The sequence below is a fragment of the Sturnus vulgaris genome, chromosome 2 (assembly GCF_052056855.1).
Source record: "Sturnus vulgaris isolate bStuVul1 chromosome 2, bStuVul1.hap1, whole genome shotgun sequence".
NCBI classification, from domain to species: domain Eukaryota; kingdom Metazoa; phylum Chordata; class Aves; order Passeriformes; family Sturnidae; genus Sturnus; species Sturnus vulgaris.
The window spans coordinates 78,614,639-78,636,846 of record NC_142244.1 but is presented as its reverse complement, the minus strand read 5'-3'; the positions used below and the strand labels follow the sequence as shown (position 1 = coordinate 78,636,846).

General features: G+C 37.8%; 1 protein-coding gene across 2 annotated transcripts in view; it reads left to right on the top strand.

The window, feature by feature from the left end:
• Positions 1-21,557, top strand: part of ABCC4 (ATP binding cassette subfamily C member 4 (PEL blood group)) — a 141,555-nt gene extending 119,998 nt beyond the window's left edge. The window contains exons 30-31 of one of the 2 annotated variants that reach the window (XM_014881347.2): positions 12,200-12,334; positions 17,128-21,557. In XM_014881347.2, the coding sequence (XP_014736833.1) occupies positions 12,200-12,334; positions 17,128-17,235 (243 nt within the window). In that variant the 3' untranslated portion in view covers positions 17,236-21,557. Of the gene's footprint in view, positions 1-12,199; positions 12,335-17,127 lie in introns of those variants that run through there. The other variant, XM_088159824.1, reaches the window with a different exon arrangement.
• The last annotated feature ends 651 nt before the right edge of the window (positions 21,558-22,208 follow it).

The following is a 22,208-nucleotide window of genomic DNA, read 5'->3' as shown; positions in this document are numbered from 1 at the left end:
AGCTATTAATTAATAAAGGCAATTAATAATATCGGCATTAATGGAAAATTAATTATTTACTTCAGTATCACAAAAATTGAGAAGACTTGGTAAAGAAAGTTTTTAGTGCATTCTATAATTTGGTTAGTCAATGATATGTTTTAGTAATTCACAAATTTAACTTGATGCAGATTCTTTTTCAAGAGTCAGAATTGCACAAGGAAAGTGCATTTTTATTAATTTACCCGGTATTATTAAAACTCCTGGTTTTGTTTTTCCTTTAATTGAGAACTCTAGGTGCAATAATGTCTTATTTATAAGCCATCCCAAATCTCTGTTATTTGCTATCATGACAGGTTTTTTTAGAAAATGGAGGAAGAACAAAGATAGAACCTGGCAGTCGAAATATTTACAATTGTCTTTTGACAAATTATGAGAAAGTTATTTTTCAAACAATTTTTGAGCAAACTTGTTCAGCTCTCTTAAATAAATCACAAATGTTCAAGCCCATTCCTGAACAAGTGGACATCACCTACGGCTTTCTTCCCTTCCTTTTGAGTCAGATTGAAAGGAACCTCCTGCTCAAAGCAGAGTCAGCACTAATTTCACATCAGGTTGCTCAGGATTTTTTCCATTTGAGTCTTGAAAACTTTGAGAAACTGAAATTCCACAGTCTCTAGGTTACCTGCTCCAATGCTTAATTATCTACAATAATTAAGATTGAAATCTTTTTTCTCCTTATATCCAGTGAAAGCCTTTCTTCTTTTTATGGCAATTGTGTCTTGCTTTCCCACTGTGTATCTCACTAAAGAGCCTTCTGTCTTCTCAGTAACTTCTTTGTAGATATGGGAAGGTTGTTGTTAAGTCCCCTGAAGCCATCAGTTCTCCAGGGTGAACACGCTCTGTTCCATCAGCCTCTCCTCATAGGTGCTCCATTTCACTGACCACCCTGCTAAACCCTTTTCAAGTTTGCTCAAAATTACCTTGCTTTTTCTTGTACTGAGGGGATCAAAACTGGTCATCATATCTTAAGTGTGCTGGCTGCAGTCTCCAGCTTGACATGGTCCTTGAGTTTTGGTTTTAATTCCATTTAATTAGTGGTTAAAGCAGAATTTTCCAAAAAGAAACTGTTCGCCTTTAGGGTTAATTCAAACATTAAAAAAAAAATAGAAAATAATTTTGAGAAAGTCATGAGAAAATGTCAAGTTGAATGAGTATGGAAATAGGAACTGAACGTGAACTGTTGCATGTCTGCTCACACCCGTCGTAATAACCGGTTCTATTTTAGAAGAGAAGAAAAGCCTACTCAAGGAGGGAAAAAAGGAAGAACAGAATATATTTTATACAGCTGTAGACAAATCTGGCCTCAGGAGTTGTTTTAATTCTCGTTTGTTCCATTCCCAAAACCATACCTCTGCTTTCATAATCCAGGTCACGCCTTAAGAGTATTTCCATTATATCTGTCTTAGTGATAAACACATTTTATCAGAACTTCAAACGCTTAAAATCATTGAGGGAAGAGCTGTATTGTGTAACGTGATACTCTCTAACCCAGTCGCCTCAATGAGTAATACTACATTGCACTTGCATAGGACCTTTCATCTGGAAATTGTAACGCTCTTTATAAACATTAATTAATTAAACTTCAAACACCTGGGTGAGATAGGGAAGTATCCATACAATCTTTGGAACCAAAGTTGGAAAGACTTGTTAAGTCAGCCCATCAAATAATACTACCATAAAATTATAATCCAGCGGTTTTCAAGCTCCTTTTTTTTTTCTTCCCTCTGTGCTGCTCCAGCATCTAATAGGACACTTTCTCATTCCTTTTCCTTTATTACTTTGAGAAGCCAAGTTGTAGTTCTTCCCATCAGGTGCTAGCAGTACCCATTTTAGCTCTTTTGCAGAGGCAGGCACTCTGCTGCTTGGCAGAAGGGGAAGGTAGGATTAAAACTGCAGTTACCTTTTCTGTCATGGCAAATCCTGGCAGAAGCCCAGTTCAGGCTTGCTTCACTGATCTCTCATTCCTTGTAGCTTCCCCACCACCTCAAGGGCTGCTTCCTGTCCTGCCCTCACCATAGAGGGCAAAGGCCCTTTATGTAAACTACATCTGCAGCTTGTGGCAGCCAATGGGCACCACTCCCAAAACTTACAGGAGGATCTTATAAAATCCCTGTCACCTATTCCTCCCTCTCCTCTCTGCATCCTTCTCCAGGTTGAGAAATGCTTTTTAGAAACTCTGTTTTTACAGAGGAGAAAACAGAAGTGTACAGAAATTGAGGCTCACCCAGGGACATAGTGGTTCACTAGCAAATAAAGTATATGCATCTGGCAAGAACCTGATGGAGTTGTTTGCTGTATATACTATGCCGTGGCCTCTCCAGAGGAAAGCCACAGAGTCAAAACTTGTGCATTTTTCAATGGCAAGGATGTTTCTCCAGAGAGTTTTCATATCAGTGCAATACTTCTTTGAAATGGAAACTCTTTATGCAAGCAGAACTTGATCTAGTAATTAAAAACTGTCATTCAAATAGGAAGTTTTTGATGAGAGAATCATGGGAAGAGATTTGATTTATTTATGGGAAAACCTGTTGTGGTTACATTCTGAAATGACTAATATTCAGGGTAACAATACAATGCACTTCACAGCCAGACCTGAGTTGTTTTTTTTGGTCAATAGAAAATAACTTCCCACATCTTTCTGATAAGCCTCCCTACTTCCCACGTCTTTCCGGTACACCTCCCTCATTTGGTTATTCTCATTTTTCTGATGTTGTGCTTGCCATGGTGGAACATCTGGGCCTCATAAATCAGGAACTGTGTTTCCTGCACTGTAGATGTCTAACTTCAGCAGCAGAGCAATCAGTCCACCAAGAGTAAGTATAAACATCTCGGAATCAAAGAGAGAGAGCCGGGCAGCGTGGTGTGTGGTGAAAAGGGTGTCACCTACAGCTAGATAGAAAATGCTGTGCAGCAGACAAGGTCTGAGCACTTGTCTCTCTCTGGAGTTCTGATATCTGACCCAGTATTGCACATTAATATCCTTCATCCATTTAGATGGAGATGGGACAGTGGTGATAGACATCTAAGTGAACATGATGATGATGATGATGGCCATACTGCTCTTCCTTGCCATGGGGATGACAGCATTCTTCCAGGAAGCGCAGAAATCTGTGCTCTGTCTGAAGAGGTCTGGATGCAATGCTCACCATTCACAGAAAAACATCATGTCCTCTGTGTACCTAGGGCAGTCAGGTTAAGCCCTCCTTATTGAAGAATTGGATTGCCAGAAGTGTAAGTGTCATCAGAGGATAGTGTAAGAGAGTCTGAATCTGCGGCTCAGTGAGAGGCAGAGGTCTTGTAGCAGTGGGAAAACCCCATCTGTCCTACTGGATACCTTCATGTGAGCTTTAACTGCAGTGTCCCAGCTTTAGATGGAGATGTGGAGAATGCAGGAGAGAAGTGGTGGTACACTTCAATTAATAATACTGAGTTAAAGTCAGAAAAGCTATGGTCTGTTGACACTTCTTTAGGTGGCTTTCTTTTCCACTTATTTAAATATCACTCCTGGAAAATGAATGTGTTCTACAGCAAATCTTGACATTCTGCTTAGGGGGTATTATGTAAAGACACAGAATATGCAATCCTGGTTGTAGAACAGTTCTTTGTGAAAGCCATGTCCCACCATTGGTGGTGACTCTCTGGTCTTCAGAGTGTCCATGTCAAAGTGTTCCCTTGGTGGAGAACTGCCCACTGTTAGACACTGGCCCTCAAGTGCTCAGGATGTCTGAGAGAGGTCAGTTGATGAGATCATAAATATTCCTGGAGCCTGATATGATAGAATATGAAAATGTTTGAAAATAAGAACTAATTATTACTTCCTTCAGAATTCTAAAGCAAGACAACTGGATGGGTATAAAAAGGGTATTTCTTTTTCATTCTGTAACAGAAAGGTGGAAGGGGATTTGACCTTTTTTTAGCCCAGATTCTGGAGTATTACTGGATATTATGGTTGTGCTATTGAAGTCTGTCCTGTTAAAGAATGTAAAAGGAGCTTAATGGATTATAGTAACTAGAATGTATGCCGAATTTTTGCAACTAAGCATCTAATTCTTCACAAAAACCTCAAAGTACCTTGTGGGTCTGAATCCAGTAATCTGCAGTAAAATTGCTATATTCATACTGGGGCACCTGCCGTCATTATTCAAAAGGAACAAACCCTAATAAAAGTCCTTTTTTTGACTCAGCCTCTGTCTTGAAGATATGGCCTAAGGAATATTAGAACTAAATTCATCCTTGTTTTTATTCAACCTAAGAAAGATCCCCACTGAGTTCTGGGACCAAAGTCTCCTGAGTAAGGAAATGTGAAGACAAGAATATGAAGGATACTCATAGAAGGGGACCTGCATGGAGAGCAGAGGGTGTGGAAACCATTAGGTTTCTCCTTTCTTTTGTTAACTCAAGACTTCCAGAGTTTCTACAAAAGCTGAGCATTTAGCAAATGATTTTTCAGAGATGGTCAATTTTGTTTTGATTCTGAACAAAGGCAGTTTCCACAGTTCCCAGATCTTCTTGAACTGGATTGATGTTTACCAAACTAGAAGAGAAAACAAGATCCTTCCGTTTTCTTTCTTGGAATTTATTGAATTCCACGAATATCAGCAGTGAAGACATTGCTTTCAAAGCTGAGTAATACATGCATCTTTACCACTAAGAGAAGATTCTATATTGCTGTTTAGGCCCGGTTTTGCATAAGATACTGAGCTATGTGCCATGGTCTTGTGTCAGAGTGAGTCTTGTCAGCTGAAACAGTGTCTGGGACAGTTGTAAATATCACACCTGGCCTATTTGCCTCTAAAACCAAGTCAAAATCCCTAAGAGCCTGAAAATACACTAGAGTTCTTAATTCTCTTTGCCAGTCTTAAGTCACACTTTTCTAAAACATTTAGTTCTTAAAAGCTGCTCCCATTTCAAGAGGGCTGCCCAGCAAGATTCTTTTTTTGCCTAAATGAAACAACTAATTATTGAGGCAGTACTTCAGCAGAAAATACTCAAACGAAGCATTTGAATTTGAATTTCTGCAGGAAGTGAAGCCAATGTTTGATGAACCTTAATCTCTTGTTCTGTCAGGCATTTGTGTGTGAATGTGTTTCCATCAATGTAAGAACCAGGATGGTTATACCATGTTTATTTAAAGACAGTGATATGGAATCTAGGCTGTACTAGAAATACTAACCCATCTTTAGAGAATGATTTTTGCTTGCTCAGAAATACTGTATTACTGTTTCAAAGCAAATTAGCACAGGTCATGCTGGTGGTTGATGCCCTGAGCAGAGAGTTTCTGATAAGGTGAAACTCTCTGCATGGCAACTGAGCCACAAGTTCATTGTCATCAGAAACTGATAAAACCAGGAGACATGCTCAGTCATCTGCAACAATATTCCTTAGCCTCTTGAAAAGTATAATATCCTTGTAGCTTATCTACCTTTCTAAGACCTTCAATAGCCTTATTAAAGAGTAGGATTTCTTAAAATGAAGTATATCTCATATCACTTCAGGGCCCCATTTGAGCCATTCTGCAATCCCAGTTGAGAAATGTGGCTTTACAGTGGTGGAAGCAGTCATTAGTGATTGACCAAGGGAGAGTTTTGTCAGCACATACTTGTTTTTTGTCAGCTGTTGGTAAAACACTGGCACCAGGCCTCTTCATATCCTCTGAAGCAAGGGTTGAACTTACACTGGTATATCAGATGTTTGGAGGTGAGGAAACTGCAATACAAGAGACATGTGAAGTGTCTGGTTAACAGACTTCTTCAACGAGACACAGAAGGAGTTCATATCGAGTGATTATCAGTAGAATAAGTCTCATTACTACATATGTCATTGGTATTTTTTCCCCACGACATTCCATCCAGCTTACAGTGGCATGCCATCAGTTGGAAGAAAAGAAGGTAGATTTTTTTAATCTCTGCAAGAAGCCTAAAGAAAACCTGCGTGAACCAATTTACCAGGCAGTGCTGCATGCTCAATTTCCCCTAAGTTACAGCTGAAGAATAATTTCATTTTAAAGAAATCCACTATTTCTGATTACAGAACAAGATGTCTAAAGTTGTCTATTCTATGAAGCAGGGGATTAGGGGGTACATGTCAAATCCCAGTGACCAATGGCAAATCTGGCACTGTTACAGCAAAGTTAAACTCTGCTGAGGTGAGTTATTTGGAAAACCTGAAAATAATAATTCAGAATATAAGAAGGTAAATTCCCAGGTCTGCTCTGCCCTGTTCATGTACATGATACATGAAATATACATTGGCACTAACTTTTTCTGGAGTTACTGGCAGATAATTTGTGTAGGAACCCTGAAGGAGCATGAGGAATGCTTTGAATAAACCTGAAGGCTTAAAAAAACAAAAAAAAAACCCCAAAAATAACCAACCAAAGCTCCACCACCTAAAACTTAAAAAAAGAGAGGAAACTTTCAAAAGAAAAGAAAAAAACCCTCTTAAAATGGTTTCTGAGTTATATTTGCAGCCTTCTCAATGTGCTTCAATGTTCACAAACATGTTTAGATAGGTTGATATTTATAAATGATTCTTCAGAGAAGTATGTGCATGTTTCTGATCTGTTTTGACAAACCATGATGAGACAGAAGAGACAGAACATGCTTGCATCTGAACTTAATGCCAACTGGAGTACAGGCTGTTGACTCTTTCCCACAAAGCTATGTATTGTCTTGGGCGAATATATTTCTTTTAATATGATGTAACCAGAAGCATCTCCTGAATATTCTCCTCTTCCCAGGACTTTATTGAAGATCATCTTGATGTATGCTCTCTGAGGAAAACATTGTTCAAAGTTGTACTCCTAGCAGAGTTTTGAACTTTAATAATGATTTTTTTGTTTGGTGATGTCTTCTCCAAGTCTAAATTAAATCAGATGTATTCCCAAGGAGATAATTTCCTTGAATTATTTTCCTTTTGAATAGGAAATAAAAACATTTATGATCAACTCTTAAATGTCCCGTTTCCCCTCTGGCTTAATGGTGAATATGAACGTGAATAAGAATACTAGTCCTTCCTCAATAATAATTGAAATATATTCCCTTGCCCCCCTCCTCTGTTGCTGAACACTTCCAACCTTGGATTGTTTTTTTCCTCAGAATGTTTTATAACTATTGTTCTCTTGGTTTGTCTGCTTTTGTGCTGAAAGTTAGAAAACACAGGATTTAGAACTTTGTTTTTTGTGTCTATGGATAGCTGTAAGTACATGGTGTTTGTTACAGCGTTTTAAAAGGCCCTTGTTCTTTCTCTCTCTGTGGTTAATGACACTTATTTTGCATATATTAATCGACAAAGAAGATTGTAAAATTCACTTACAAAATGAGTGTTGGCTTCTCCAAAGTCCTGTGCAACAGAACAATATGGATTATTTGAGGAATCATCAAGGAGGAAAGGTGTTCTCCTGGCTCTGCTGCCTAGGTTTCTGCTGGAAACTCAACTATCTTGACATAGTATCCTCATTGTTTGTTGCTTTGTTTTTCTCTTTTCATGGTGACATGGATTTCCTGACTCATTTTTCACCATTTTATGTTTTACTTTTTGTCTTCCTTCCCCTGCTTTTTTGTCTTGGTTAATACATTAAATTATGAAGCTGTGGGATTGAAATAATGCAGTTTGGGGGTTTAGGGAGGGACCTAGGCAAAGTGGGGATAGAAACCCCTGGTAGGTTACAGCTGAGGCAAAATGTAGTGCTCAAATCTTACCCAAATTTAGTTCAGCAACATTTTTGTGGCATAGGCAAATACTCCTGTGCTAGTTAGATTTAACATAAGCACATTTAAATGGCTAATAATCTTCTCATGTTTGATATTGCAGGTCAAGATCAAATACTTCTTTTGTGTTTCTCTGTCCTTCCCTGTCATATTTTAATCATCCCCTTTCTGTGTTATTCTGTGCCCCAAATATCAAACAAAGCGCTGTTCCAAACTATGTTGCCTTCTACCAGTATGGTTCTTAACCTTCTGGAAAGATCATAGCTCAGATGAGCAGTCACTGCCCCAGACTATTCAAACTATTCAATGTTTCTTTTCTACCAGAAACATTAGGTGGAATAGAATTAGATGGCATGTGAGGATTTTACTCAAGAATAATACATCATTTGAGCCCTGTTTGAATTTAACATGTTGCTGTATTGCTGCTTGAGTAATGCTAATTTGGATAGCTATAAGTAAAGATGTTTTCACCATACTTGGGGAGGTGAGAAAATTCCATTGAACAGCAATTTTCCTGCATGTTTTCTTTTGTATGATTGCCAGCAGCCAGTTTTGTAAATTTTGTACTGTTGGAATTACGCTTTCATATGAGAAAATCCTGTTGAAGTCATAAAGATGGTACTACAAAGGAAAGAACAGTGCAGGCAAGGTAAAAGAAGCTGCCAGTGCAATAGGGTGGAGAATCTGGTCCTGGTTTACATATGAACACTTTGGGTTTATATAACTCTTTTGTGTTTGCTTTTATTTCACTCTGGGCTGTCTAAATATTTCACAGGCAGTTAGCTCCCACAGAATGATCAAGTCTTTATTTTGTGTATTTTACAAAGAGTCAGAGCGAGGAGCTGACAAGTTTAGTGATTTGCAGAAAACCCCTCTCTCTCAGTATCTGCACTGAAGTCTGTGATGAAATTCAAGTCTGATTCAGAGTCAAGTGCTCCTGTGTGTGTCCTCCACAATCTCCCTGCTGATCTGATTTTGCCAGCTACAAGCTTCTCTGACTCTTCTGTATCAAGTTCCACTGGTACAACTGCCTTGGAACACATCTGGGTTCGATTCCCTTGTATTGTGCAGTGATAAGTGCCGCAAGTTGATCGGAAAATATGTGGCTGGTAAACACCAGATTCCACTTTTCCTGAATGATTAGCTGGCTTTTTGAAGTCCTAATGATTTTAATTTGGCTTGGAGTCAGTGAGTAAGAGTATGCAAAGCCTTAGCCAAAGTACCTATTTATTTATGTAAATCTTATCAGCACACATTTCTTCAAAGAAGAGTACCTATCTCTTTGTCTAAGAGCTTTTTAATAAATATATAAATATATAAATGTATAGCTACCAAGTAAACTAGCTTAAATTTTCTCCATTGTCTCATAGATGACAGCAGTTAGTAGAAAGTGGTTTTACTTGGTGAACAGCGTTTATAGTGTTCCTGACTTGTAGGAGTGATATTGTGTGTTCAGTTTCATTCTTTATTTTTCATTTCAGATTTTTTTAAAAAGTAACACAGCTTGTTTTTCCTATGGCTGTTCTGTCTGTCTTTATAACACAAGTTTGGGTTTTACTCCCAAAGAAGAGCTCTGTGAATAGGTTAATGATTTGTTTAAAATGTGGATGGAGTTTCCCCAGACAGAAATTGCTCACTCTGTCCGTTTTTCTTGGCTACTTAAAACTTGCCAAGGAAGAATAATTTTTTCCCTTTCTCCAGGTTCTCTGGAGAGGAAAGATTGTCTATATTTGTGCTTGTTTCAGAAATTCTCAAAATGAATGTTAAAATTACTATACTGCAGTAATATAATTTTTTAAAGCCCTCTACTTGTATATTGCAGTTCTTTACTAGTATATTTAGAGATACATTTCATGAAGATGCTTTTTGTTTCCCTTCTTAAGAAGTGCTTGCATAATCTAGTTGTATGCTGAAAAAAGCTTTACTTAAAGGCAACAGAGATGTTCTATGCTGTGGCACCTTGATTTAAAAAAATGTTGAATTGTATAGGATAATTTATTGCATTTTTAGGAAGCTGTCCTTAACTGTGACATACAGTGGCTTAAAAAAAGATTGTGATAAAATTATATTTATAATTAATCATTAAATATTCAGAGTAAATGGCATAGGACTAAGTACCTTGAAAAGTCAGCATGTGTGCAAACATACTTCTGCGGGTGAAATACTGCATCTGTTAAAATGTAACTGTGTCTGTATGTTGTGCTGTGCAATATTACCAATATTTCAGATTTTTCTATGAGCACTTTCTTCAGCTGCAATTCCAAATGATACCGGAAATCACTTGCAAAGGAAATTCATAATATGGCCGGGTTCTCTAAGTTAAGAGCTTTTGAAAATAGCAGATATCTTCATGTAGGTTTCTGTGCATACAGTTCATAAAATGAGATGTAATTATGCTGCTGTTTGTTGTCTGAGTTATTTTCCATTCAAATGATATGTACTTAATTGAACTAGAAGGGAAGGAGTGGGTCCATTTTCCCTGGTGCTGGGACTCTATTGTCAAGTCAACAGTGATCTTGGCAGTGTTGTATTTTCACACCAGTGCAGGCAAAGGGTTCAGCTCAGCTGTGCCCCTTCCCTGTTGGTTTTGTCATTTACTGGGTTCCAGGCTGCTTGGAGATCTGCCAGGCCCTTGGCCATCAGGATGTTTGGTTTTGTGGAGCTGTAAAGACAAAGAACACATTTGAAAGTTTCCTCACAGGACTCTGAATTTTTCTCCAAGCTTGTTGGAGGTTCTTCTTTCAAACAGAAGTTTGCACACTATTTTTATTACTTTGGAAGTTGTCCTCACAATACCTTTTATTCATTTCTTTCCTGAAATCAACAGCTCCATTTTTTTAGATCTTTCTTTTTTTCTCATAAGTATGTACCACCACAATTATGGCTTGAGTTATGAGTCCTTGAAGTCCTTTTGTTGTGGCAATATCTTTGTCAATAGCACGCCTATGTATTCAGTTTTTTATTTATATAAGAACAAAAATATTTTCTAAATTGTTTTCTCACATAAATTCTCTTCCTTTATTTTAGACTCCATTACTCCCTACTCATGGTGTAAAGTACTGAACTTGTAGACTAAAACCCAAATCTCTTTCTTGAGTCAATACCATTAATTTTTAAGCAGGTTAAGTATTTGAGTGCATTGCATTTGTCAATATTGGCTTTTCCCTGCTATTGTGTTTCTCATTCTCTTAGGTTAGTTAGGTGTATCTGAACCTCTGGTCTAGACTTACCTGCACATTTTTGTGTCATTTGCAGGTCTGTCACTTCTCTGACACCTCCTTTTTCTGATGACTAACATAAGTAGCTACCACCTATACCAGAAAAATATGGCTCCCACCAGTTCCTACCTGTTCAGCTTTCTACAGAAAAAGCTGCACTGTTTAATTCCAATCTCTTGTTTTCTGTCCAGGTTTTTGAAAACCTTTGTTCTTTGTAGCCTAATTATTTAGTTACACCAGATATCTTTCTGGAAATTAATATAAACCATTTTCCTTTAGTTTTCTTCTGGTGCATTAAAAATTGTATCAGATTTGTGATTGCTAAAACTGTGGACAACAACTTCTACCTGCAATTTGTGTGTCTTCTTTCGTTTTAATGTCTGTTTCAATTAATTTGATGTCTTACATCAAAATATATATGCTAGCCTAAAATTTCTTTGAATTAATCCTGTAAAGGCTTTTAAAAATATAAGTTCAGTGTTTGCTGCCATGCAGTCCTTAAATGAAGTCACTAGTCTCAGAACAGTTTATCAGTTTATTCTTAATTTTTTCCTATATTTTTGACTGTGTGTAGTCTCTGTGGATTATTGACTTAATGCTTATTTAATTCCTCTGTTGTTCTTTTTTCCTCCCTCTGCTTTTGGGTACCTGTGTCCATGGTGGCATCTGATCTTTTCTTTATGTGGAAAGAACAGGGTCAGGTTTAAATATCTTTCTAATACATAGTTGGCAAAAACTGATGCAAGAAATTGTTTATCTTTTCAGCAACACCCTCATTTTCTTTAATTACATCTTCACCTCTAATTCAAAAGACCTACTTATTCTCCCTTAACTGTCTTGGTGGTTATTGCGTGGTTTTTACCCACAGCTGTTTACTTCAGAGCCCATTTTGGACCTCTTTGTTTCCTTCTTACACAATGAATCTTATAATCTGCTTTGTTGGCTGCACAAACATTGTATTTCCATATTCTGCATAACTTCATGTTGGATTCCTATAGGTGGAATGGCTGTAGGGCACTCTAAAATTGTACAACAGGTCTGTAAACTGAGAAAGCGCTTTACTAGTTTGAAGAGGACAGAATTCAATTTCAGGGTACAAAATTCATCTTAGCACTAAAAATGCATACATTTCCCCCTTGCCTGTAGTCGCCTACATTTGGTTTCTAGTCTCTTTAACATTTAGTTTTTAATTTTCTTATGTTAATACATTGGTTTCTGCTGATTTAACAGGTTTTAGATGCGGGAAGACTGAAAGAATATGGTGAGCCTTACATTCTGCTGCAAGAACAAGACAGCTTGTTTTACAAAATGGTGCAACAAGTGGGCAAGACTGAAGCGGCTTCTCTGATTGAAACAGCAAAACGGGTAATTTTAGAAGAAGAGATAATTAAGTTTGTCTCTGCAGTTTGTTTATCTCAAGTTAGCATATTCAGTGTTGCAGTAAGCCTTCCACTAAAGGATCTGTCAGTTTTGCAAGGCAAAGCCATAATTTTCAGTGGGATATACAGAGACTTCCAAATGATATATGTATTTATATACACCGAGTTGAAAGACTGGATTTCTTGCATCCTTTTGTGTGTACACAAAACAGTAAGTGTAAATAATATAGGACATACTCACTTGTGCTGGGCATTGATCTTAACTTGCTGTAAAAAACATGTTAGGGCTGCAGAATCAAACATTTATCTGTTATGTCTGTATTTTTTAAAGGGTCCATCAGATTTTAGTTGAGGCTCAGTGCCTGTGACTATGCTGTGATTCCTGAGGGTTTGATCACATTCCTTCTGTTGTGCATTCCCTTACTTCCTTCTTGTACCCTGGCTCTCTGTTCTGCACCTAAGATGAGTAGGGCTCAGCTAAGAAACAGCTGTTGAATGTTTTGTTGCCTTCTTGTTCCCTGCAAGGCTCTGTGCCTGATTTACTGTGAACTATTCAGATCCTACTTGGAGTACAGAATTATTAATATAATTGTGGGCATTCCTCTGGCAATCAAAGTGTTTAAGAGACATCAATGGATTCGCTTTCATAATATGCCTGTGAGGTGAGGCTATATCATCTTCACTTCTCAGATGGAAAGCTGAAGCAGAGATAAGAAGATAAAAAAGAATGACCTGTGATTAAGGATCTCTTTGACTAGCTTTGGCTTGCTTTCTTTTTTCTTGATAATTTACCACACAGGACGTCCAAGAGCAAGATTTTAATTCTCTCGGTGCCAACGAAGTTTCAGCATTGCTTCAGCTGAGACTGGCAGTGCTCAGTTTGGCAGCAGCTTGCTTGGAACTCATGTAACTGTGCTTTCAGCATGTGAGTAAGGCATTGGTATTAAGCAGGTAACAACATAAGAGAGCCTTTTACAGGCAAGAGGCAACGCTATTTAGCCTTTATGCTTTACTTTCCTCAAGTTGCTGGATGTGTGGAGCAGAGCTAAAGGAACACAAGGTCTGAACTGTTACCCGGGGGAAGCAAAAGACCCATAGACAGGGTACAACACACAAAGACAGGAAACTAGGAAACAAAATTACAGGTGCTTGACTACTTTCCAGTAAAAAAAAAAATAGATGCATTTCCAGCAAGTTGGAAAAAATGAAAAGTTGTGCTGGCGTGGAGGCTGTGTGCTTGTCTGGATGCTATTTTACTGGACTTTTTGAAGATTAGGGAAGAGATTTCTGTGTCTGTTCTTATTCTCAGATTTTATTTTTTAAAGAATTTTTCAAGTAAAGCACTGTAGCTAAGAGCATACACTAAAAATTCTTGGGTGGCACAAATTGTAGAACTGCGGAAACAGTTTTGTCTTGAACTGTTACGAGTTCTGCTGTCCTCTTCTATTGCTGCAGTGTAGCTTCATTTATTTTCTTATTAGAAGGGAATGAATTAGCCATGTTTTCTGTGGTATGTGCATGACAATCTGGAGGTTATATAAATGATATTTAAAAGGGTAGCTTCAAATTCATGTGACCATTGTTTGTCTGTAAAGTGAAGGCCAGCTTCCTAAGGCTTGCTCCTTGGAAAGGCAAGAGGTGAGGCTGTCCAGCTGTCATCTCTAGAAATTCAGCTGTGTCATGCTGTCATTCCTTCTTTCCCCGGAGCCCTCCCCAATTGCACAATTGCATTCAGAGATGATTCAAAATGTATAAAAATAATTGCCTGATGTTACTTGCCCATATAGTCATCTGCAGTTACCACATCAATGTTATGTGATTTTGTACAGGAAGGGAAGAGATCCAGGAACCAGTCTCTGCTGAAATGTGGTTTGATGAAAAAGTTTGCTAACTCCCAGGCTAGAAGGCAGATACAAGCTTTAGCATCTGCCAAGAATGCAAAGCATGGTGCTTATCCACACTCGGACCAAAAATATGGGAATCAAGAGACTGTATCTCCAGTCAGCAGCTACCCAGAAGCAGAGTTATAGTTCCTTCTGTTTGAAGGACTTGGACAGTTCAGGGGTTTTGTTATTGCTGTCCCTTGTGCTTCATGCATACTTTCAGAGAAGTCGCTTAGTCAGAAGAGCTGATTCGAATGGCTTTTCTTTTTACACTGCTGAGTCTCTGCATGTATTGCTGTTGATTTCCCACATTCCTACTGTGGTTACTAAGAACTGTTCTTATGAAGAACAGCTTTCTTTCTGTTTTTGGAAAACAGCATGCTGCACATAAAAAGAAATGGTAATATGACATACATACATTTCAAAAAGCATTACAGTGGGTTGCTAAGTAAAATGGTTTGGAATGTGGTTATGCTTTAGCAGTGATTATTTGATTTATTGCATTTTGGACCTGAATCTTGATTTATTTCAGTTTGGACCCATACAGCAAACTTGTACCAAGATCTTCTTTCAGTAAGCTGAAACTTTAAATGCATTTTCTGGGAAAGTATTGATTCTGCATATATCCTTTAAGTGAAAATTAAGCGGTACTAAATTGGGAAGACTGACTTGGACATATTTAAGAAACATAATTAAAAAAAAAAATCTCATGGTCCTCTTAGTGAAGCATTGCAGGACTGAGCTGTTGCTGGAACCTTAGATCAGGCTTCCAGATTGATCCAGTTGCTATTGTATGCCTCACTTGGTCACTCAGTATCCCCATTTTTGTGCAAATGTCAAAGAAGACAACACAGGCACAACTCAAATTGGAGACCGCTGAGTATGTATTAAACGGCCTGTGAGCCTGATGGCAACTGAGTTATGCTTGACATTGTGAGACCGTTTTTATCTTTGCTCAGTTTACAAGAAGCTGCTAGGAGAAAATCCTATGGGAAAGAGAGAAATAGTCATCAAGCAGTGAGAAGAGAAAAAAAATAAAAGTGCTCAATTATTCAGATAAACAGAAGTTGGTGTGTTCTCCCTGCTCTTGGCAGTGTTGAGAGAGGCTTTTCTGCAGGCTTTGGTGACATCAGGATAGGGATGGGTTTCTGTCAGTCAGGTTTGAGTACTTTGAGGGAAAAATAAGGGTTGTTTTATTTTACTTTAAAACTATGACAGATGTGTAAATATTAAAATACTAGGTGTTACCTCAGTGATTACTTTTAAAAAGGTTGCAGCTCTGTTGGCAGTGGAAGAAACTTGTATAAAGACTTGGGCATTTAATATCTTGAGGGATTGGGCTCAGGGGAAGAATTGCAATGAGACAGTTGAAAAGCAGCTGCCATTTCATTACATCTCTAGTAATGTGCCAAGGTTTTCTATTAGCTTTCCATTAAAAAAAATCACATTCAAAAGCTGCATTAAAAGTATGCCAAAGTTTTATGTTTTAAACCAGGAACGGGATGGGAATACTGAGGCTGCCGTCTGCAGCCTGTGTGCAGTCAGCAGCCTCATTAACGTCCCTCTGTTGCATCCGATTGTGACTGGTTACTGAGGAATGCCTCTTAACAGGACTCCCAATTCTTCTGTTGATTCAAATCAGATTTAATATTCTTTGAAACTTGTAAAAATGCATATACCCTGCATTAGTGAGTGCACAAAAGATGGCAGTGGTACTTACAGGAACATTTTTATAGAATGACTATTTCTGTTTTATCCCATGTGTCTTATACATGTATTCATGTATATGAAAAGGACATTATTATCAAACAAACTGAACTTTGTTGACAACACTCTTAAATATAAATTGCAGAAATGTTTCATAAGCTGTACTCAACGCAGTCTGACTATGAGACCTAACTCATGACATGTGTCAGCTTCAGAAAGATAGTGTATTTTCTGTTTTTAAAGACTCAAACAAAACTTTTCACATTCTTCTTTGAAAAAAAATTGCATTTGAAGTCCTTTTTCACCCAACACATTTTTAGATAAGAGCACACAAGTCTTGACATTATTTCATTTTGTTATGCGCATCTGTCAAGGAACAGAGATATGATACAGCTGCTAAAAACTGATGATTGTGGAACAGTGAAACTTGACAGCATTTCATTTCCTTTATGTTCTGATTATACATTTATCAGGAAACCTGTATCTCTTCTAGTTGAGCTAGAAATTGGTAAAATTCAGGAACTCAAAGGCTTGGCAAAGAACTGTCCTATTATTTGGTATCATCTTACGTTTTAGAGAAGTTGCTTGGTTGAGTCATTGTTAAAGCTTTTGCTTCTTCTTTCATTATTGTGGTTCACTATCCAGAGATCACATTTCTATAGGCCCTATAACTGCTCTGCAGCACAAATTAAAGGCTGGGATATTTCATACATATACTTCGAAGTTTCAATGGTTGTCAATCACAGTTTGTAAAATATAGGGATTACAACCTGATTTTAACATCCAAATCCATTGTGTTCATTTTATGTGTGAAAATGAGAAACCCTTGTGCAGACGCAAGATTTCACAGCTTCTTTGTCATCCTGTTTTTAATTTATCTCCATGTTTTGAGCTAGTAAAATGACTTTACTTATCAGTTTAATGTAAAGCGATAAAACATATCTATTCATCTGAATTAACAAAATTTGAGGGGAATGACAGGTTGTGTGGGATTTTTCTCACATTTTGTTTTAATGATAGTTCATATAGTAATTTTACTAATTTATCAGTGACATATATTCACTGAATGCCACTAACCTGAAGTTCCCATTGGGATTCCTTAAGGATGTGTATTTATCTCCAGAAATATTGTTTGAACCTAAATGGACTTTGGTGCATAATTACTTATAGAATCTAATATTTTTCCTAGGTATACTTCAGTAAGAATTACCCAGAAGTTGTTCAGAATGGCCAGCTTGCCACAGATGACTCCTTGGATCCTTCCTCAGGATTGTGCATAACTGAAACTGCACTGTGATTCCTCATTGCCTTAACTGTGTAGAATGTAAACCTGAGATCATCTAAACTCAGTGACAACGTTTGCAAGTGTCAACAGGAGAGGAAAGGGAGGAGGGCGATTCTTTGCACTGGACATCCTTCCTATTTAATACTGAGAAGAAAATTTTTACTGTCCCTGTTTCTTTCATTTCAGTGCAATATGTTTTTCTTTCCAACTAATTATGTTTGTGTTGCTAAGGAAATTAGGCAGATTCAGTTTTTATTTGAAAGTTATGTGGTAGAGATCTCTTTTATTTAAACAGGTGCAGGACACCTAACAGGTCTAGTGTGCATATTTGGAGCTTAGTAAAATAATTGGAATGTGTCCTTTTTTTTGTTTTTCTTTTAGAAATATTTTGAAAGCAAGCAAAACCAAATTTTTTTCAGTGTCACTTTAGCATGACAGCTCTGTCTGAACAGCAAATTTGGTAGTGTGCAACTTACTTGTCTAGAGCAACTGTCTTTCTGCCTGTCACAAGTAACTATGCAGGCTGGGAGGAAAAAAACTTGAAGAAGCCAAAAACACTTTTTCTTTTTGATAGAAAAGTACTATATACTTTTTTTTTTTAATAAACTGTTCAAATAGTGCTGTTCAAGATGAATGTAAATATCAGTTTTATTTTGCTAAAATCCAAATGCTGAAAAATCAGTCTCAGTCTTCTGTACTTCAGAAGAAAATTACCACATTTGCGCTAAGAAATATTTAAATAATTTAGCATACATTCCTCTTTTTACCCGGGTTATCAAAGAAAAAAGGTATTAAAATAACTTGAGGAAATGTTTGAATGACATGTCATTATACCTAAATGCTGTGTAGTACAAAGTTATCTTCAACACAACACATTGAAATGTATACATTATTTGCATTTATTGTGCCTTAATATTTGTGCCTTCAAGCCAAAGCTGTAACTGCAGGGTACACAACAAATTCATTAGATATATGTTAAAAATATGTAACTTCAGTATGTTTAAAAGTTTTGCATCAGGGGTTCTGTAGAACTTCAGCTGTTTGAAGTTACCATCCTGCCAGAATAAGTAGGAAAATACAACCTGTAGTTTCGAATGGCTGTTGCTGATAGAGAGGAATGCAGTGAGAGAGGGGTTCAATATTCATAAGTTATGTCCTGATTCAGCAAAGCACTTTAACACAAAGGCACTATTCCCATGTTTAAAAAAATAAATCAACCAAGTGCTGTATTGCTTCAAATTTTTCAAATTTAGTGAGCTATTCTTTGAGGTCCAGTAGAAAATACATCTATTCATCTTGCTGTTTAAAGGGCACAGGAGAGACTAAAAGGCAACAGATTTCTTCAGGACATGGAAAATACTGTGCTTTTTAAAAAATACTGAAGTTGCTTGCTATTACCTTTGTAATGCTGAACAAGTGTTATTTACCTAATGTTCATCCAGTGGTCTAAAAGTAAGGCAAACACAAATGTTCCTCATTTCAAGCAGTTCTACCAGAGTATGATTTAGTCAGATGCAAAGTTACCTCTTACTGAGAAGTAAATTGAGGCCAAAGCCTGTACCTCAGCACAACCACTCATCTTGGACATTTTCATGCTCAGAGCCAGCCCACTGGTGAGAGGCAGAATCCGTGTTCCTCTGTTGCAGCATCCTCCCTGCACTGGGGCTTGCTGTCCTTCTGTGAGATCCCAGGAAAGAGGGGATTGTGTCTGCAGTGCCACCAGCCAGCTTTCTGAGGGACAGGGGCTTTTGGAGTTTGTGGAACAAACATCAGGCATCTGTGCTTGCTGGTAACATTCTCTTACATGGTTAGAAATCATTAGGGGGGAGTTACGAAATGAGGGGCTTTTGCCCCTTGCCTTTTTTTGTCAAGTCCTAACACTTCTCCTGCAGTGTATAGCACCTTACAGTGTAACAAGTTCCACTGAGATCAGTCGAACTGAACTTCACACAGTGATGTGTAGCAGGAGCCTTGTGCTACATCTGATGATAAAATATCAGCCAGCCAGGGGCAGCTACCAGCCACCAAGCCACATGGCACAGATATGGTCATGTAGGCAGTGCTTATGGCAGATCCTTTTGAGAACACACCAGCCACATCCACTTTTTGTATTGGCCCTTCTCTGAGCTGCTGCAGTCCACTTACACAGTGTCCTAGCACACAGTCATCATCATGTGTGTTCTGTGGCTGATTTCCTTTAAAGTTGTCTGAAATAAGGATAGGGCTGTTCTGCAGCTGAGTGAGAGTAGTGGTTGTATTGCACAGGTATGTGAAGATGTGAAGTTTAAATGTGAAAAGTCATGTTAGATAATGCTGGGGGACTGTGCAGCATAAAGGAAGTTCAACCTCATGGCCTTGTCCACAACTGCCTTTTTGGTAAGGATCCATGGATCCATGTTCAAACTCTGCTCAAGCTTTGCCATGGAAAGACCTGGTTGGAGGGGTGCAAAACACAGCTAGGGTGAGCTGACCAGTAAGGAAGTGCGCTTAATCTTGGAGTTGGGAGTTTGAGCTCCTCTGTCTTTTTTTTGAGCAGTGTGAATATATTCAGAGTCTGTGTTCTACAATATGGAATTCTTATTATTTCTAAGCAGTTAGTTCTTATAGGAGAGGAAGTGTGATGTATAATACAGAGACTTCTAAATACTCCAAGAGAATAGTAAGTTCTCCTGGCCATACATACTTGGAGTTTATATTTTTTATCAGACCCAAGGAGATCTGCACACGTAAACCAAGGGTATAATTACAGTTTTAGTTCATTTCAGCTCTGAAATGAATCTATGGTAAGTTATATTTCAGAGCAGAACTCCAAAACGCTGGCTGCTGCAGACTCACTGGTATGAGACCTTGACAGATCTGGCTATCAGTCTATAAGCTAGAATTAATTTGATCCTGTAGCTTTTTGAATGTGCACAAAAATGTTAGGTATCTCTGAAAATGCTGATTCTGCTTCTTCATGTGTTTTGGCAGGACACTACTTGCTGTCGGTATCAAATATCAATATAAGACAAAACAAATTTTTTACAAAATCACAATTGAAACCCATAAATTGCTGAGTAGAACAACTGATAGCAAGTGGTTCATGTCTATCATTGGCATTATTTCATCTTTTTGGTTTTTAGCAACAAAAATATTTTATTCAGGAATCTGGTTTTGCTTCTATTGTTGATAGCTGGTTTTTTTGGATCTTGATTAAGACCGACTGACCCATTTCATTTTAGTTGGGTAAAAAAGGTCCAGTGTACCTGAATGGCAGAACTCAAACCAGGGGGAGAAAAAGACCTTCATGTGGTGAAAGTCTTGGTCTGTTAAATGAATACACTTATCTTTCCAGCAAGCTGTTTTATGTTTCCTTATAAAGAAAAATTCAAATAGTTTTAAACTTCCGTTTTGAAAATTGTTGTGCTTTATTTGGAAGTAGCAAAGGTTACTCTAAGTTGCATACCTTACTGGGGATCTTGGAAAAAGAACTCACTCTCTTGAGTTATTCAAGCCTGTAAAATATTTCTTCACCATGAGGTGCCTTAAAGTATTCCAGAGTCTTATTTCTAATAAATACAATTTTATACAGTAATACTGAAAATCATCAGCTACAGAACTGTTGTTTCTTAGGTGTAAAAATCTAGGAACAGCCTCTACTTCTGATCTTGAGAATTGTTTTTCACACATTTGTTTTGGTATGTCTTTGGCCCACCCCTTCTCAAAAGACCACTGTGAGCCAACAGAGCATGTTGGCATTTCCAAAGCCACAGTTCTCCAGGATAGGCTATTCAATGTTTTACTTATTTCCTCGTTTTAAGGACAAAAATGCTCTTTAGTGAACTGCACTATTTGCCAGATGGGCATAATCTTTTGTGATACCATTTGTACTGTTCTTTGGAAGAGGGAGGACTTTCTGACCAGCCTCCGTAGTGCTGGTTGCTTAAGTAATGTTGATGGATTCTTTTAGCATTCCCAATACATGTGTGAAATAAGATTGCAAAAAGAATCAGAAGAAATGCTGCTTTTTTTGTTAAACTGACCCTTTGAAATATCTTACTTCGAAATTTGCCTTTTTTTTTTTTTTTTTTTTTTTAGGGGGGAAGAAAGGGTTGAAATCACTTCTTTCTTGTGATGGTGATGAGCATGACAGTTTTGCAGAAGATGAGGCTTTCTACATATGTTTTACATTGTGTAACAGCGCACTGCTTTTTCATCATTTTAACTCTGGTTTTGTTTTGGTTTGGTTCTTGCATTTGTTGTAATAATTTGATTTTGGTATTGCTATGGAATGATTTCTTTTGTAGATGTTCACATGACAACTGCTGTCATACAATAAAAGGCATTTCTCAGAAGCCTGTCTTAAGTCTGTTGTCATTGCAAATGTGTGGCTGAAGGCAGAAGTTACGGGCTGAGCTAAGTCAGGACATGCCTGATATCTCCAAACACCTCTCGGTGGCATCAGTAGCCCCAAGAACTGAAAATCCACTTGGAGGTACAAAATACAATAATGCATGCCAGCTTGGTTTTACCAGTTTTCTCCAGTCTGAGATCTCTCAGGTCACATTTTTGCTTTAAGTACTAAAAAGTATTGCAAATAAATTTTTTAAAATTGTGATGGAAGAACCACTGAAATTGCACCAGTGCAGACGGGGTATGGTCTCTGCCCAAGCAGCTGGCAAGCTCACTGGGTTGGACAGTGGAAATGTGGACAGAAGTGAGGTGGGTTAGCACCGTAACTCCAAATCTGGTGTTACCTCTCAGTCCTGTGCTTCTGTCTGATGAGTTTGTTGCTTAATTTAGCAAGACACTCGAAAACTGCTTTTTTCTGAAAACCATGCAAAATTCCTCCCAATGTCTTCCAAATGTCTCAAGTACTTCACTCTGCTATTTTGATGCAGGATTTTTAGTACAGGATGAATTGTGCATTTGTCAATAATCCCCTACTGCAGCAAGTTGCAGGACCTGGTACAATATGAATTGTCATCTGTCCTTTTCTACTATGG